This window comes from Eubalaena glacialis, chromosome 1 (assembly GCF_028564815.1).
Source record: "Eubalaena glacialis isolate mEubGla1 chromosome 1, mEubGla1.1.hap2.+ XY, whole genome shotgun sequence".
In the NCBI taxonomy this organism is placed as follows: Eukaryota; Metazoa; Chordata; class Mammalia; order Artiodactyla; family Balaenidae; genus Eubalaena; species Eubalaena glacialis.
Window position 1 is genome coordinate 27,626,878 of NC_083716.1, and position 18,679 is coordinate 27,645,556.

The following is an 18,679-nucleotide window of genomic DNA, read 5'->3' on the forward strand; positions in this document are numbered from 1 at the left end:
TAGCAAAGAATGGAGACACATGATACCAGGCCTGGCTCTAATAATAACAGTAACAGAGACCCTGAGTGTATAACACAATAGATTAAACTAGTTAAAGTTGGGAATGTTGTAAAAGTGACAAATCCCTAAATAGTTATAAAAGGCAGTAATTTTGCAGATATGCAGAGTAGAAGTCTAGAAACAGAGCCCGTACTGTACTTTTACTTACTCCTGGAATAATTTAAATGGCTGAAATCTAAATTTCGGTCAAAGTTCCTGAGTAATTAGAGATGGAAAACTTGAGGCATAGTTGATACAATTAGATTGTAAGATCTCTAATACATAAGATTATTTTTGTATTTAGGCTATAGACATAGCACACATTTATACATAAGAAACAAGAAGCTCCATATGCATGATTAAACATACTTGTCCAGTCAGATCAAGATCACCAAAAGCGGTATTTTTATCAATAGCAGCTCAATAAATAATAATAGTGATCTAATAATTGGATTTTCTATAGCATATTTCACAATCCTACAATGGTGTACTCTATACTTATTACATTTTAAAACCACCAACAAACTCATGAGAATAACTGTATATTTTTTTATACAAATCTTTTTTTTTTGGTCGCGCCACACGGGATCTTTAGTTCCCCAACCAGGGATCGAACCCGTGTCCCCTGCAGTGGAAGTAAGAAGTCTTAACCACTGGACGGCCAGGGAAGTCCCACACAGATCTTATCTGTAATAATCCATAACTAGTGTCAAGTAACAAATGTGAATTAGGCTAAAGTGTGACCAGAACACATAATCAAAAAATTCTGCTGCAACTGAAGAGATAGAAACTCCAACTTGCAATCTGCTTTGGATAAAATGATGCCTCCTACATTCTTTTTAAAAATCCTATAATAGGGACTTCCCTGGTGGTCCAGCCGTTAAGACTCTGTGCTCCCAATGCAGGGGCCCTGGGTTCAATCCCTGGTTAGGGGACTAGATCCTGCATGCCCAGCTAAAGATAAAAAGCTTGTATGCCGCAACTAAAGATCCCACATGCCGCAACTAAAAGATCCCACATGCCGCAACTAAAAGATCCCACACGCCGCAACTAAGACCCAGCGCAGCCAAATAAATAAAAATAAAATAAATAAATATTTAAAAATCCTATAATAGTCTTTAATAGCAATACTGAGTAAAGATGTCTATAGATAAACCATTATTATGATGTGGTATAATATATATTGATGTGTAATATTACTTACTTTGGCCACACAATTTTCAGTCTTCATAGCAGTGCTTGCTAGACATACTGTCTCTTGATTTAAGCAGAGTCTGGCACAGCTATTGTAGGTCTGTAAAGAGAATTTTTTGGAAATAGGTTTAAATACTGAAATACTGTCGTGTAGTTTTCAAATTCTGCCTTATTTCTCAAAATCAACACACAAATAGATCCTATGTGTAAATACCAGATTTACGGGAGCTGCGGGACAAGGTAGACAGGGGGAAGTAAAGAAAGTGAGAGCCCAAAAGTGCCACTGATGTGCCCATGAAGAAGTATGTGAGCAGCAGTGACTTTACTGTATATACGAAAGGTAGGGGTGTCAGTTATTCAAAAATGGGCAAAGGACTTGAACAGAGATTATCCAAGAAGATATGCAAATGGCTAAAAAGCACATGAAAAGATGCTCAACATGACTAATCATGAGAGGAATGCAAATCAAAACTACCATAAGATACCACCTTACACCCATTAGGATGGTTACTATTAAAAAAACAAAACAAAACCAGAAAACAAGCGTTGGTGAAAATGTGGAGAAATTTGAACCCTTGTGCACTGTTAGTGGGAATGTAAAATGGTACAGCCACTGTGGAAAACAGTATAGTGGCGGTTCCTCAAAAAAATTAAAAATAGAATTACCATATGATCCAGCAATTCCAATTCTGGGTATATACCCAAAAGAACTGAAAACAGAGTCTTGATGAGATACTTGTACATCCATGTTCATAGCAGTATCATCCACAATAGCTAAAACGTGGAAGCAACCCAAGTGTCCACTGACGGATGAATGGATAAGCAAAATGTGGTATATACATACAGTAGAATGGTATTCAGCTTTAAAAAGGAAAGAAGTTCTGCCATATACTGCAACATGGATGAAACCTAAGGACGGTATGCTATGTGAAATAAGCCAGTCACAAAAAGACAAACACTGTATGATTCCACTTAGATAGCCAAAACAGAAAATAGAATGGTGGCTGCCAGGGGCTGGGAGAAGCGGGGAATAGGGAGTTACTGTTTAATGAGTACAGAGTTTCAGTTTTACAAGACGTTAAGAGTTATGTGGCTAGGACTTCCCTGATGGCGCAGTGGTTAAGAATCCGCCTGCCAATGTAGGGGACATGGGTTCGAGCCCTGGTCCGGGAAGATCCCACATGCCGTGGAGCAACTAAGCCAGTGCACCACAACTACTGAGCCTGCGCTCTAGAGCCCGTGAGCCACAACTACTGAAGCCCATGTGCCTAGAGCCTGTGCTTGGCAACAAGAGAAGCCACTGCAATGAGAAGCCCACGCACCGCAACAAAGAGTAGCCCCGGCTCGCCACAACTAGAGAAAAGCCCGCGCGCAGCAACAAAGATCCAATGCAGCCGAAAATAAAATTTTAAAATTAAAAAAAAAATGTTATGCGGATGAATGGTGGTGACTATTACACAACAATGTGAATGTATTTAATATCACGAACTGTATGTTTAAGAATAGTTAAGATGGTAAATGTTATGTTACATGTATTTTACCACAATTAAAAAAAAAACACCGGTTATACTTTATTGTAATCAAACTTGCCAATGTATTAATTAAAATGTTTCCTTTTAGTCTTAAGTTTTTACTGATAGTACATGTCACAGCTCTCAAACAACAGTGCATGTCAGAATCATCTGGGCTTGTTAAAACACAGATCGCTGGGTCCCATCCCCAGAGCTTCTGAGAATCTGCATTTTTAACAAGTCCCCAGCTGATGTTAATGCTGCTGGTCTAAGAACACTCTTTGAGAACTATTGATATAAATATGTGTGTTGAAATTAAAGAGAAAAATCTTAAGACGTGGGTGATCTCTTAAACCAATAATAGGAAAGAATCAATTTTTTAAAATTCTAGATTTACAGAATAGTTGCAAAAATAGATGAGTTCCTGTATACCCTTCCCCAGCTTTCCTTTATGTTTTTTGAAATATTTATTTATTTATTATTTTTGTCTGCATCGGGTCTTAGCTGTGGCACACAGGATCTTTCGTTGTGGTGCGCAGGCTCCTCTCTAGTTGTGGTGCACGGGCTTCTCTCTAGTTGTGGCACACGGGCTCTGTAGTTGCAGCACGTGGGCTCTCCAGTTGCAGTGTGTGGGCTTGCTCAATAGTTGCAGCGTGTGGGCTTAGTTGCCCTGCAGCATGTGGGATCTTAGTTCCCCCACCGCGTCCCTTGCATTGGAAGCCGGACTCTTAACCACTGGACCACCAGGGAAATCCCCCAGCTTCCCTTTATGTTGATGTCTTACACAACCACAGAACATTTGTCAAAACTAAGGAATTAACCTTGGTACAATATAAAGTTAAGAACTTATTTGAGTTTCACCAGTTTTTCCACTAACATCCTTTTTCTGTTTGGGATCTAACCCAAGATCCCACATTGCATTTAGTTGCTGTGTATCCTTAGTTTCCTCTAACCTGTGACAATTCCTCAGTCTTTGCTTGTCTTTCATGATTCTGACACTTCTGAAGAGTACTGATTAATCTACAGAATGTCCCTTTGTCTGGGTTTGTCTCATGTTTTCTCATGATCAGATTGAGGTTATGCATTATTGGAAAGGATACAACAGAGGTGATATGCCCTTCTCAATGCATCAAGTCAAGAGGTATGTTGCTGAGTGTTTCTGGTGATATTAACCTTGACCACTTGCCTAAGGTTGTGTCTGCCAAGATTCTCTATTATAAGCTTATTATTTTTCCTTTAGAAATTACTAAATATATTGTGGGAAATACTTGAAGACTACGCAAATATTTTGCTTCTGCTTCAACTTTTGCCTGCTAATTGTAGCATACTGGTGGATCTTGCCTGTTGTAATTTTTACTGTGGTGTTCTAATGGTGACTTTTAAATTTCTCTTTCCATCTACATCTATTAATTGGAATTCTTAAGGAAGCGTTATGAGTTCTTCCCGTTTGTTTACTTATTCATTTATGTATTTATTTATATTAGCAATGGATGCATAGATATTTTAAATAATTCATTTTTGGTCAATTATCATTCTTTGGAAAAGAGTAAATAGACAAGAATAAAATTTAAGAAAATAGGGAAAAATAACATTATAAATTTGTTTTTCCATTTAAACAAGTTAAACTTTTAAAAATTTATCCATTTTTTTTATTCTTATATTGTTTAAGTTGAAATTATTTCAAACACATATTTTAAAAGAATAAACGATCATTTGACATTAGTGTACAGGCACTATTGGGACATGTACTAATACATTCTGGACTCAGGTTCAGTATTTCTTTTGCAACTGCTAATACCACAAACACTATTCATGTACAGACAACACAATTTTTTTTTAAAAAAAGATTTATTTATTTAATTTATTTTTGGCTGTGTTGAGTCTTAGTCGTGGCACACAGGATCTTCGTTGAGGCATGTGGGATCTTTCGTTGTGGCACGCGGGCTCTTCACTGCGGCGTGTGGGCTTCTCTCTAGTTGTGGCGTGTGGGTTTTATTTCTTCTCTAGCTGTGGCACGCAGGCTCCAGGGCAAGTGGGCCCTGTAGTTGTGGCACACGGGTTCCAGAGTGCGTGGGCTCTGTAGTTTGCGGCACACGGGCTCTGGCTGAGGTGCGCAAGCTCAGTAGTGGTGGCGTGCGGGCTTAGTTGTCCCGCGGCATGTGGGATCTTAGCTCCTGGACCAGGATTCAAACCCGCATCCCCTGCATTGGAAAGCAGATTCTCTACCACGGGACCACCAGGGAAGTCCCGACAACACATTTTTTTTTTAACATCTTTACTGGGGTATAATTGCTTTACAATGGTGTGTTAGTTTCTGTTTTATAACAAAGTGAATCAGCTATACATATACATATATCCCCATATCTCCTCCCTCTTGCGTCTCCCTCCCTCCCACCCTCCCTATCCCAACCCTCTAGGTGGTCACAAAGCACCGAGCTGATCTCCCTGTGCTATGCAGCTGCTTCCCACTAGCTATCTATTTTACATTTGGTAGTATATATAAGTCCATGCCACTCTCTCACTTCGTTCCAGCTTACCCTTCCCCCTCTCCGTGTCCTCAAGTCCATTCTCTACGTCTGTGTCTTATTCCTGTCCTGACCCCAGGTTCTTCAGAACCCTTTTTTTTTTTTTTTAGATTCCATATATATGTGTTAGCATACAGTATTTGTTTTTCTCTTTCTGACTTATTTCACTCTGTATGACAGAATCTAGGTCCATCCACCTCACTACAAATAACTCAATTTCATTTTTTTATGGCTGAGTAATATTCCACTGTATATATGTGCCACATCTTCTTTATCTATTCATCTGTCGATGGACACTTAGGTTGCTTCCGTGTCCTGGCTATTGTAAATAGTGCTGCAATGAACACTGAGGTGCATGCCTCTTTTTAAATTATGGAGTTCTCAGGGTATATGCCCAGTACTGGGATTGCAGGGTCATATGGCAGTTCTATTTTTAGTTTTTTAAGGAACCTCCATACTGTTCTCCATAGTGGCTGTATCAATTTACATTCCCATCAACAGTGCAAGAGGGTTCCCTTTTCTCCACACCCTCTCCAGCATTTATTGTGTGTAGATTTTTTGATGATGGCCATTCTGACTGGTGTGAGGTGATACCTCATTGTAGTTTTGATTTGCATTTCTCTAATGATTAGTGATGTTGAGCATTCTTTCATGTGTTTGTTGGCAATCTGTATATCTTCTTTGGAGAAATGTCTATTTAGGTCTTCTGCCCATTTTTGGATTTGGTTGTTTGTTTTTTTGATACTGAGCTGCATGAGCTGCTTGTAAATTTTGGAGATTAATCCTCTGTCAGTTGCTTCATTTGCAAATATTTTCTTCCACTCTGAGGGTTGTCTTTTCGTCTTGTTTATGGTTTCCTTTGCTGTGCAAAAGCTTTTAAGTTTCATTAGGTCCCATTTGTTTGTTTTTGTTTTTATTTCCATTTCTCTAGGTGGGTCAAAAAGGATCTTGCTGTGATTTATGTCATCTGACAACACAATTTTTAAAAAATGAAACTTAATGTGTTTTTAAGACATTTATGAAGCAATTGATATATACTAAATAAAATAAAACTTTAAGTCAAAGAGTTCTGGTCCCAATAATGGCAGAGATGTTTGTATTAGATTCACCCCTTTTCAGGTAACAATTATAAACCATGGAAAAAATATTTTAAAATAACAAAGGCACTAGAGGTTGACCAAAAGTAGGCAGAAATTGGGGGGAGGTGTGCACTGACTTTGAAAAAGGAGAATCACACTGGGTAAGATCCATGTTTACGTGCTTTTTCCCTGAGGGTACTCACTAGGCTATTTGGTGCAAGGTGACTAAAAGTCAGTTAGAAAGCCACAGCCTATCAGCTTGAGATGTCAGAAGATGGAGTTCAGGGCAGCCATAGTGGCTAGAAATTGAGAAGAAAAATAGAAAATAGAAAGAGACAGGGCAGGGAGGAAGCATCAAAACATGCATATAAATTTCCCTCAAATCCATGGCTAACCCTCAAACTACTTACATAAATGGGAGACTCCAAATATTCCAATGGAAAGTAAAAGCTAGAAGACTGAAAGATCTGAACAGAGACTCCAGCTGCTGCCCATGAGGGGAGACAAGGTTTTGAATTTGATTCCTACTAAATTAGAGGGGCTTAATAAGCGTCTCAAACTTTCCATTGAAAACTTAGAAAGACCCTGCATTTAGACTAAAGAGTAAGTCTTCAGGACTAAGGGATGTGCCTCAGGACTAAGGTCAAAACCAAAACACACCTGCCCTAACAAACATAAACCAAGACTGTATGAAGTCACAGTGATCAGCCAGTAAGATAATCAGAGGAAGATAAAAGAAACCAGAGTCTCCACAATGTATTGTTTATAATGTCCACTATACAATCAAAAACACTAGACATGAGAAGAAGAAAATAAATGGGACCCATAGTAAAGAGAAAAAGAAATCAATAGAAAATGACCCCGAGATGATCTAGTTATGGGAATCAGTACATAAAGGCTCTACAGAAGCTATAACAAATATGTTCAACAACTTAAAGAAAGATACAATCACAATGAGTAAACAGATGGAAATTTTCACCCTTAAAATAAAAAACTAAAATGAACCAAACAAATTCTAGAAATTAAAAATTTACTGGATGGACTTAAAAGCAGGTTGGAAATGGCAGAAGAAAAGGCCAATGAACTTCAGAGACAGATTCAACTGAAATAATCTGAAGAACAGAAAGAGTAAAAGAAAAAAAGAACAGAGTCTCAGCCACCTGTGGGACAATTTTCAATGCTCTAACATTGTGTAATTGGAGACCCAGAAGAGAGGCAAGAATGGGGCACAAAAAGTTATAAAAATAGTGACCAAATATTTCTAAAATTTGGTAAAAACCATTGGCTTACTGATATAAGATAAGCAAACCCCAGAAGATTAATACAAAAAAACCCAAAATCAGAAAACAAGACCTAGGCCCAACGCAGTCAAAACTGCTGAAAAACAATAACAAAGACAAAACTTTAAATGCAGCCAAAGAAAAAAGGGATGCTGCACACATGGGAGTAACAATATAAATAATGGCAGATTTTTCACCATAAACAATGAAGGTTAGAAGACAAGGGAACACTATTTTTTTTTTTTTTTTTTGGCTGCACCTCGAGGCTTGCGGGATCTTAGTTCTCCGACCAGGGACTGAACTGGGCCCTTGGCAGTGAAAGTGCCAAGTCCTAACCACTGCACCACCACGGAATTCCCTGGGGAACATGATTTTTTTAAGTGCTAAAAGGAAAAAACTCAAACCAGGTTTCTTACCATTAGAAAAGAGAATTACAAATATGAAGAGGGAGAAATCTAACACAAACTCTGTGTCACTGTATTGGAACTGGAGGTATCAGTGTGAACTCATGGTTTTCAAAACATATAATATAGATGTAAAATAAAAGTTAATGCTTAAATCTTGGCTTCTAAATACCATTCTTCACTAAAAGGAACCATAATTCCCTGGAGAAATGGTTGATTCCAGGATTGGACAGGGTAAATACAAGATGAACCTGGAAACACTCAGGGAATGTTGGACATACATCAGAGGAGCATAGATGCCAGCCTAAATGGGCTCTCATTGGCCCAAAATGTAAGAGTATTAAAATAAAATAAAATATATTAATAGTTCACAATCTGTTGAATAAAATAGGACACATTTCTTGAAAGAAACAAATTACCAAAACTGACACAATAAGAAATAGAAAATCTAGATGGCTCTATATGTATTAAAGAAGTTGAAATTATTCAAAACCACGCCACATAAATTTAAAAAGAAATCTTTGCACAAAGAAAACTTCTGGCCCAGACAGTTTCACTGGTGAATTCTATTAAATATTAAGGAAGAAGAACATCAGGATCATATACAAACACTTTTAGAAAATGGAGGAAGGAAAGACTTCCCAACTCATTTTATAAGGCCAGCATAACCTTGACACCAAAACATGACAAAGACATTTGGAAAAAAACTACAGACCAATATCCCTCATGAACACAGACATAAAATTTCTTAATAAAGTCAATTAATGTAATTCTCCATATTAATAGAATGGGGAGGTGAATCTGACAAAATTAAACACCCATTCATGATTTAAAAAAAAAAGACCTCAGCAAGCTAGGAATAAAAGGGAACTTCTTCAATCCCATAAAGGTCATCTAAAAAATTTCAACTAACATCATACTTAGTGGCAAAAGACGTAATACTCTCTCTCAACTGGGAACAAGACAAAGATGTCCTCTTACCACATTTATTTAACATTATAGGGAGGCCTCAGCCATTCAAATAAAGCAAGAAAAAGAAACAAAAGGCAAATAGGTTGGAAAAGAAAAAATAAAATTATCTTTATTCACAAATGATAGGAAACAAGGTCAACAGTCAAAAATCAATTGCATTTATATAATCTAGCAACAAACAGAGAATGAGAAAAGTTTACAATAGCATTGACAACCATTAAATACTTAGGAATAAATCTAACAAACTATGTGCAAGAAATGTACACTGAAAACTAAAAAACATTGCTTAGAAAAATTTAAAAAGACAAACAGAGATACAGACCCTGTCTGCACACTGGAAGACTCAATATTATTGAGAGGTTAATTCTACTCAAATGAATATATAGTTTCAAAAAAATCCAAATCAACACCCCACAGACTTCTTTCTAATAGAAATTCTAACTTGATTCTAAAATTTACATAGAAGTGTAAAGTACCTAGAATAGCCAAAACAATATTAAAAATTAAAATGTGGAGGACTCACATTACCTGATTTCAAGAATTATTAAAATTACAACAATCAAGACAGTGTAATATTTGGTGCAAGGATAGACACCTCTAAAAAAAATAGAGGACTTTGAGCTCATCTTCTGTGTCATGCAGGGACACGAAGTAGGAGTTGGTCAGTGCCTCAGCCACTGTTACCCTTTACTCTGCATACAGCAGCAAGCAGCCTCTTTTCCAGGAGGTTCAGAAATAGACTACACTTGTACAGCCAACTGATTTTTGACAAAGGCACCCATGTAATTCAATGGAGGAAAGGAAAGCCTTTTCAATGATGGTTCCAAAACAACTGAATAAAAAAGTATGGGGATTGTACAACACAGAGAATATAGCCAATATTTTATAATAACTATAAATGTAGTATAACCTTTAGAAACTGTGAATCACTATACTGTACACCTGTAACATATGATACATCAACTATACTTCAATAAAAAATATAAATAATAAATGAGCAAACAAATACTAGCCAACCAAACAATCAGAAAATAAGCACAATAAAATGTTAACAATAAACTGCAGGAAAAAATAAATAAACTATCTTAAAATGTTTTAGTCAAAAAGAAGTATGGGGAAAAGAATGAGCCCCAAACTCTACTTCACAGTACACTTAAGAATTAATTTGAAATGGATCAGACTTCAAGGTAAAAGCTAAAACTTATAAAGCTTCTATCAATAGAACAAAACCTAGAATATCTTCATAATCATGGCGTAAGGGTTGATTGACTGGACTTCACTCAAAAATTAGAAACTTCTCATCAAAACACACCATGAATAAACAGGCAAGATATAGACTGTGAGAGAATATTCAGAACACATATCTGACAGAGGACTATCTAGAACTCATTAATAAGGCAGACAATGCAATTTTTTTAATGGCAAAAAACCAGATACTTCGCAAAAGAAAATATGTGAATAGCCAAAAAGCACATGAAAAAGTATTTAACACATGCTCACCAAAAAAGCTTAAAGAGCATTCATAGCAACTTCATTTATAAAAACAGAAATAGCTCAAGTGTCCATCAAAAGAATGGAAAACAAACTGTAGTATATTTATTCAATGGAATTTACTGTACAATAAAAGAGAATAAACCACTGATAAACACAGAAGTATAGATGAATCTCATAAGCATTATGCTGAGTGATAGTGAGACTCCCAACATGGATGATTCTATTACATAAAATTCAAGAAAGGCGAAACTAATCTATGACAGGAAGCTGATAAATGTTTGATTCATTGTGGGTGGGGAAACTGGGAAGGAGAACAAGGGAACTTTCTTGGGTAATGAAAATGTCCTATAGCTTGATTGGGGTGGTGGTTACACAATTGGAAAGACTTATCAAAAATTTATTGACTTATGCAATTAATATCTATATAATTCACTATATGAAAACTTTATTTCAATGAAAATATAAAAGTCTGCAGTTAATATTTAGGGGATAAAGTATTAGAGGTCTGTCCAGTTAATTAATAAAAATGTTATTTTATTTTTCTGAATAAAATAGTCATGGCAGGTAGAAAACTAATTTTTCCTCCAAAATTCCTTTTCCCCTCAGAAATGAGTATAACACACTCAGGGGAACATTAGGGAACCTGCAGGAGTTTCTAGAGTAAGGATATATATAGGTTTTTATTTTCTAGACACTCCATCTGTAAAATGGGTATATGATCTTCTTTTTCCCCAAAGGAAGTCACCTAGATTAGTAAACCAAAACTGATCACAGTCCTTAGACCACTCTGGAATAAAAAGGCTTTCTAAAGAATCAAATATTTTACATTCAGTATTTTACTATTATAAGACTCCTTCCAGCTGAATAAACTAGTGAGTATAAGAGCCACAGGCAAGATAGGTTCTGTACCCATGCAACATCTGAAAAGGTAGCTTCATCGCTAAACCAGAGACAGAGAGTTTTGCATTAGAGTACTTTAATATGTTTTTATATTGCATATAAAGCACATAAGCATAAACCAGTAAGATGCCTTGCTGAAAACTACCTTCTTTGTGAAAGCAGGCTGTAATTCTGAACAAGTTTTCAATTTTCACACTGCTGCTAGGGTAAAACATTTTAAAGAGTTTAATTTTTTACAATGGATTCAATGACATAGGATTATCTAACAAAGTAATGGCTAATCAATAGAAGGTTTAGTTGTCAGGTGAAACATAGAACACACTAAAAGGGATTGATTGCCAGACTTCTCCTTATTTACTAGAAGGTATATATTTAAAATGACACAAACTTGTTACCGGGCTGCATTCTTTTAACCTTGCAAAAAGCTGCTTAAGAAATCTGTTCAGCAGCCCTATAGCAAAACAAGATACAGTTATAATGAAAATGGCTAGCAATTAGGGGGTGGGGAGGGGTACACAGGGACCTTCAGATTATATATATATATATATATATATATATATATATATATATATATATATATAAAATAAAAACATCAAGTCCCCAGCAAGAATGTGGGATAGAAAAAGCAAACTAAAAAATGACATCTAGGGAAGGTGGAACTGGGCTTTAAAAATGCCACAATGATGCTACCAAATCTCATTCAATAGATGCAAAGTTGTATCTGATCTCATTCCATGTTGCTCTTAGGGCAGATTTTTTAAGGATTCACACAACTGGATACAATAGCCCCTCCCACCTTTTTAATGGTACATCCAGATTAAGCACTGAACACAAAATAAATTGGGCCCATATGGACTTCAACCAACATATAAGCTGTTTCCTTTATAATTTATTCACAATATCTCAAGTCTCTATATGAAAAAACACTTTTTATGGTCATTACAATCCAGGAGTTCAATAATATTTTTTCTACTAAATCAGCAATCACACAATTTATCGAAGAATGATTACACTGAAATAAAAATAAAACAAAACACCAACCCCCTATACAGTCTTCCTTCCTCAAAGTAATTTTAAGAAAGCTGGTTATTAAATTGCTTGCTTTTGAAGAAGGGTTTTTGTAGCCAGACACAAATTGCAAAAACCATTTTTTAAAAAAAAGTTATTAGACTCTGAAGGATTCAGCCAAAGTGGGAAGTTAAATAAACAAATCACTTCATCAGACTTGGAAAGATCATTTTTGTCTTACTTAAGGGACCTACATTAATTACCTTTAAGGTCTTTTATATGGACTATTTAAAATAAGTACAATTTATTTATTTATTTCAAATGAGGTGCTTCTTCCAAAGTATTAAATAATGTCTACAAATGCAAAAGCATTTTTATAAATAGGTAATTAAAACAGATGACTAAAATTAAGTCAAGCTGCAAAACATTACCCAGGATGCACTACGGTTTTGTTTTGTTTTTTTTAATAAACATTTCAGGCAATTTTTTTCCATCCAAAGCCCAAAGCACTTCAGGAAAAAAAAAAAAGAGGTAGGACGTTTCTTAGGGGGAAAAAACACACATACATAATGAAATAATGCCAAACCCCGAACTGAAGTATTTACAAGATAGTCCCTGAAGCATAGTTTGTCATATTGCAATTACACCTTGCCTACTGCCAAGACAAAGTGCTTACTATTGCCACTAGGGGGAGAAATGTCTTAACACAAAGCAAAGGCAGATAGGGAATGGATTTTCTTGAGCAATTATCAGAACAAAGCTCCCTTGGCTGTGTGTACCTTCTAATTACTCAATACAATTAAAATGACTAACCTAAAACAAATAGGAAAAAAACCTGTCTGCCTGATATCAGGGACTTCATTAAACCTTTCCCCTTCATCAATCAAATCAGAAAGAAGGGAATGCCATTATATACAAACATTACAGAGCTATCAAAGGAAGTAAAATTCAGTGAGTTTCTCTCCCCCCCTTTTTTTTAAAGGAAGAAAAGAAGTGGCTCTCTTGAAAAAAGAAATGTTGTGGTATTTACCCATCTGGATGCTGCTTGAAAACAAATTGTCCTCCAAAGAGCAGAAATACAGTATGTTTTCTCTCAGTTCACTGGCTTATGAATGACTTTTTGTTGTTGTTGTTGTTTGGTTAATACACACGATAATGTCATTTTCTGTGTCAGTGATGTGCTTGTTCCTCCTACTCAGCCAACTGTATAAAGGAGCTATGCCAATCAGACCTCCATGCTTACACCGGGTTGTTTTAAATTTAAGTTCTTCACCGCTGTTTTTTGTGCATCTACTCCAAGGTAATGTTCAGAACAACATAGGAATTTGGGGGAGAGGTGGGGGAAGGTGGTAGGAAAGGAAAACAGCTACTTATTCCTTCTAAAAGGCTTATGTAGTTCCTTTTATAAGGCCCAGTCATTAACAGAAGATGACAACAGAGTCATTTTTCTTTCAGCTGACAATTGTGACATTCTTCCAGCAGCATGCAAGGTGTTGAAAACCTAGCAGCTGTTACCTCCTGGGATGAAGATACTTTTTTATCCTCCCTTGACAGTTTAACTCAGTGGGTCAGCACCTTTAAAGACTGCAAAGTATCCTTGAAGAGGATGGAAGCTTGAATTACTGCTCCCTCCCTAATCAATGTAAACCCTCACTGCAGGTGAAGTCTCCATCTATAGAGGTGCATGGGGGAGGAAAATGTAATGCCCTGAGCCAGATGGTTTTTATCTTGTTTTTAAAGAATAAAGGAACAAGCTAACAAGGGAGACAGCTACTTTGTTAGCTTCTTGGCCTCTCTCATGGCTTTGCATCCCCAGGGTTCCAGCTACACAAGAGAAAGAATACAGAAAAACATAAACACTTAAAGAAATATAACTAGAGGGCTGGCATCATGCTGCTTTCAAAGAGTTGAGAGAGCACTACTCAATGCTTTATTTATCACTACCCATGTTCTCAGGATGGTAAGTGGACACATACACAAAGGGAATGGGGGATGGGAGAAGGATTAGACAGAGGTCACAATTTACTCAATTACAGAGAAAGGCAGGGTTGACAGATCCTATTAGCACCAATGTGAAGCAAAGAAGGAGTTGCGTGTTGTAAGGTTATGTTTTCAAAAAGTAATGAGTACTTTCATGTATCCTCCCAGGCCTTTGCCCTTGTTTGCAGATATGAATTAAAAGCTATGAACACATGTGCTATGGTTTTCTTGGCTTCACATTCTAGGAATAAAAGAAGAAAATTGTAGCTACTTTGTACGTCCTTTAAATAAAAGTTTACACTTAATGCCAAGATGTCAGAAGATTATTCAAAAACTTAGAAAATTAAAAGAATACATTGCATTTCTTTCCCCCGCCCCGAACTCTACTGCCTCCTGATGTTGGAAATGAAATGGAAAAGCAGGTATACAAAATGACTTGGTGACGCAGGGAGTAATGTCTCGTGACTTTCTCCTTCAATAGTTTCTTTTTCTGCTAAGGTCTTTGTCAAGTTTTGGAATAATGGTTATGGTAACCTCATAATACAAGTCAGGGAGTGTTCTTTCCTTCTCTATTTTCTATTTTGGTGTTATTTATTCCTTAAACGTTTGATAGAGTTCACCAGGAAACCCTATGGGCCTTTTGATAATTCAATTTTTTTAATAGACATACGGCTATTCAAATTTTGTTTCACTTTGTTTTGGTTTCAGTAAGTTGTGTTTTTCAAGGAATTCGTCCATATCATTGAAGAAGCCAAATTTTTGCCTTAAAGTTATTTGTCATATTCCCTTTTACCCTTTTAATGTCTGTAAGAACTGTAATGATAATACTTCTTTCAGCTCCTCCAGTAGTTAAATAACTCCAAGTTAACAGGCAGTGGTCATATCCTATCAACAATGGTAAAACTATACTTTAGAATAATATATATAAGCTCTAAAATTAGTTTAAAACAACACTAAATTTATTAGAACATAACTTAGCATTTTAAAATCAGTGGTGAAAGAGTTCCTGAAACCCCATTAGAAATAGTCTGCAAAAGAATCTCAAGGGACTGGCCCACATGATGCAAATCCTACTTACATCAACACTAGGTAAAAGGCAGCTTTGACGTCTTTTTATCTATAATAACTTGACTAAAGGTGGGGTGTGGGGAGCAAATGGCACTTCATTATTGTCATATGCATTAGCGAAAAGAGGGAGTTTAAACAGCTTATATACTACATCCTACATTAAAAAACTTGGCGGTGGCATAATCAAGTTCAGGGCAATCCTGGACAGCTGCCCTGTGACCCGCTTCTATTGACCCCTGCTATTCATCACTCATCCCTAAGACTGAGAGGGCAAGCTCCTAGGGAGTGACCACCACAATAGACAGACACAAGCCAACAGTAATCTGGTTCGAGCAAAAAAACAGATGGCACTGCAATAAATTTACAAATCTGCATTCATGGGGCTGTTAAAACACCCAGAAGCTAAAAGACTCCAAGTGCCCCAGGAGGATCTCCTACTTCCCCATTTCTAAAGGCCATTTCTCTTTCCAAGAACATTGAGTTCATGCTCTTCACAAAGAGAATGGAGATAAAAACCCTTTACAAAGAAAGGAGGGGGAAAAGCCTCATGACCTAATTAATCTCCAGAGCTTGGATCTCAACACTGAATGACAGATATTAGAAAAATCAGTTTGGAGCACTAGGAGGACAAACAAAAACAAACCCAAAAATGGTTGTTATATTAAAGCAGAGGGGGTAAAGAGAACCTGCTAAAAAAGCAATGAAAAAAACAACATTATTTCAAATACTGCACACAACAGATCTTGCAAGTATAAAATGATTCAATAATGTATGCATTTATTTTTAAAATGAATCAGATTAGTCCCATGTGTGACCTGCTGGTCCATCTGTATGTGCTGGACTTAATAGGCACGATTCTCTCTCTTGCTTCAGTTTGAAGTATGAGAGAGATAAATTTAGTTTAATTTTCAACAGATCAGCCTATCTATTTTCCAAATGGACCATCTGGATCAGCCTATTAAAATTAATTTATAACTTTGCAGAGTGAAAATTCGTTTGTTAGCTTAAATAAAGTTGCCAAAACTTTTTGTCATGTCATTGTTTTCTGACAGTTGTTTCTGTATAGTGGGCAGAGTGTTTCCACTTCCAAATTTATCTTATTCAGTTTTGTCCTATATATTTAGATTCATAGGTCAGGTGTTTATCTCCAAATAGTTAAAACTCTAACTGAACAATATCAATCCCTGATCTTTTGGCTATTTAACAAAGCTTCCTGAACTGATTCAATTCTACTTACCACACAATTATTTTTATAAAAAAAATTCTGCCCATCCAAAAATGTTTTAACATATAGTAAATAAATGAGGGTGTCACAATTTCAACTACTTTTCCCCTAAATTAACACTGTCTACAACCTATAGAGTTAGAAGGCAGAAGTAGAAATGCTTTGGCAACACTGAGATCTGGGTTTCAAATCACTGACTTGCTAAATAAACAAGTCATCGAATCTCTCTCAGCTTCCATTTTCTTCATCTATAAAATGGAAATCGTATCTAGCAACTTCACAGGGTTATTGTGAGAGTGAAGTAAAATAACTATCAGGTTCACGGTAGGTGCTCAACAAATATTTAATCTCTTCTCCTTTTTCTTAGAATAATGCCATAAATGCAAGTAAAATAAAATTATTTTTACTACTGCTGGCAATACTGTAAGAACTTGTTTTTGTTGCCAGTGAGAGACGGAAGATGTTAGAGGTTGCTACAGGCAGTGAGAAGAGCCAATTTTTTGACCAAATGTTTTTGAACATTTTAATTTTTAAAAAGAGCACCATGGAATTGAACTTTCAAAGAAAAAGTTTGAGGAGTTGGGGCACCGTGGTGAGTAAAAATTATTTTAAAGTTGTCATTAATAATGGCCTTTACTTCTAGAAAAAGCAAACAAATATTGCTTAGACTAAAAGGAGCTAACTTCATCATAGGTAGATCCCTTTTGATTATTATTTTTTAATGTATGAAGAATCTTAATAGAAAAGTAAGGTTTAAAGAGAACTATTCTACTACCTGCACTTAAGATGCACTTCAAGTTATTTTTCCTAAACAAGAAACCTTTTCTTTGATTTTGTTTTCACTACACATAAACAACTGACTGCCCTGTACTTGTATACCTAGGATATTTTTTAAATGATTGGGAAAACAATGTAACTGACTGAAATTGATGGCTAGAGCCAGACCAACTTCAGAGTACTCTTAATTTAAGCTCCAGTACTTAACAAATGGCAAATTGAGGGTTTCCTGTCTTTTATTTTGTTGTTGGTAGCTTTTTAAGTAAGACTGAATTTCATACCTGTCTAAGTGAATTCTTCTCTGGTATTATCTTCCTAGGGGGTTCGCCATTATTACAGTCTTCTCTCTCTGAGGAATTCTGTGAAAGAAAGTAAGCTTTAATTCAGTTCTCATTATCTTCAGTCTTATTCTGTGGGAGTAAACTGAATTACATTTTTAATTCTGTAAGCTAGAATACCGTGTATATTTATGCATTTGTTCATTTGAAGATTCATATACATACAGACATACACTTATGTAAAGGAAAACATATGCCCATGTATATAAATAAATATATGTAGGGATCTAGGGGGAAAAGTATTTCATCTATATTTAAGCACTGCCTAGCAGATCATATTCATTATAAGTCTAGTTTATTGTTCTTTGGCACTGGACACAAGAAACCTCCAGTCTATACTTAGCTGATAACTTAAACCAGGATTATTGCCTTCTCTTTTAAATAATTAGTTTTAAACCACAGTAAATGTTTGATTGGCCCAAGTTCTCATATCTGGATCCTAAAAACAATTAGTTATTTCTCTTCCTCTTTTCTCTGATTTGATTTTCTTTTCTTTATTAAAAACAGCATAGTGCTTAGTTAGCTCAAAGCAATAAAACTTATCAGTAGTTTACAATTAGAGTCCACTCTTGCCATTATCACTTCAAACAGCAGCTAGAAGGCCCTAAAACGTCAGTGAGATTTTTAAATACTTAGAAAGAGGGAAATAACAACAATTCAACTGGAAGCGAGTTCAGAGTTATAAATATCAACAGAGTAAGAGCCAACCCACAAAGTGGGAAAAAATTTTGCAAATCATTTATTGATAAAGGATTAACATCCAGAATACAGAGAGAAGTTGTAAAAACTCAGCAACAAAAAAACAGAACAACCTGATTAAAAAATGGGCAAAGGACTTGAGTAGACATTTATCCAAGAAGATATACAAATGACCACCAAGCACAT

The 18,679-nt window shown here is 36.0% G+C and overlaps 1 protein-coding gene across 13 annotated transcripts in view; it reads right to left on the reverse strand.

The window, feature by feature from the left end:
* BTRC (beta-transducin repeat containing E3 ubiquitin protein ligase) overlaps positions 1 to 18,679 on the reverse strand; it is a 195,734-nt gene that overhangs the window by 66,930 nt on the left and 110,125 nt on the right. For 10 of the 13 annotated variants that reach the window (XM_061204198.1, XM_061203747.1, XM_061203874.1 and 7 more), the window contains 2 exons: positions 17,738 to 17,815; positions 1,244 to 1,333 (listed from right to left, as the gene is read on the reverse strand). In XM_061204198.1, the coding sequence (XP_061060181.1) occupies positions 1,244 to 1,333; positions 17,738 to 17,815 (168 nt within the window). The remainder of the gene's footprint in view (positions 1 to 1,243; positions 1,334 to 17,737; positions 17,816 to 18,679) is intronic. The other 3 variants (XM_061204380.1, XM_061204144.1, XM_061204644.1) reach the window with 1 other exon arrangement.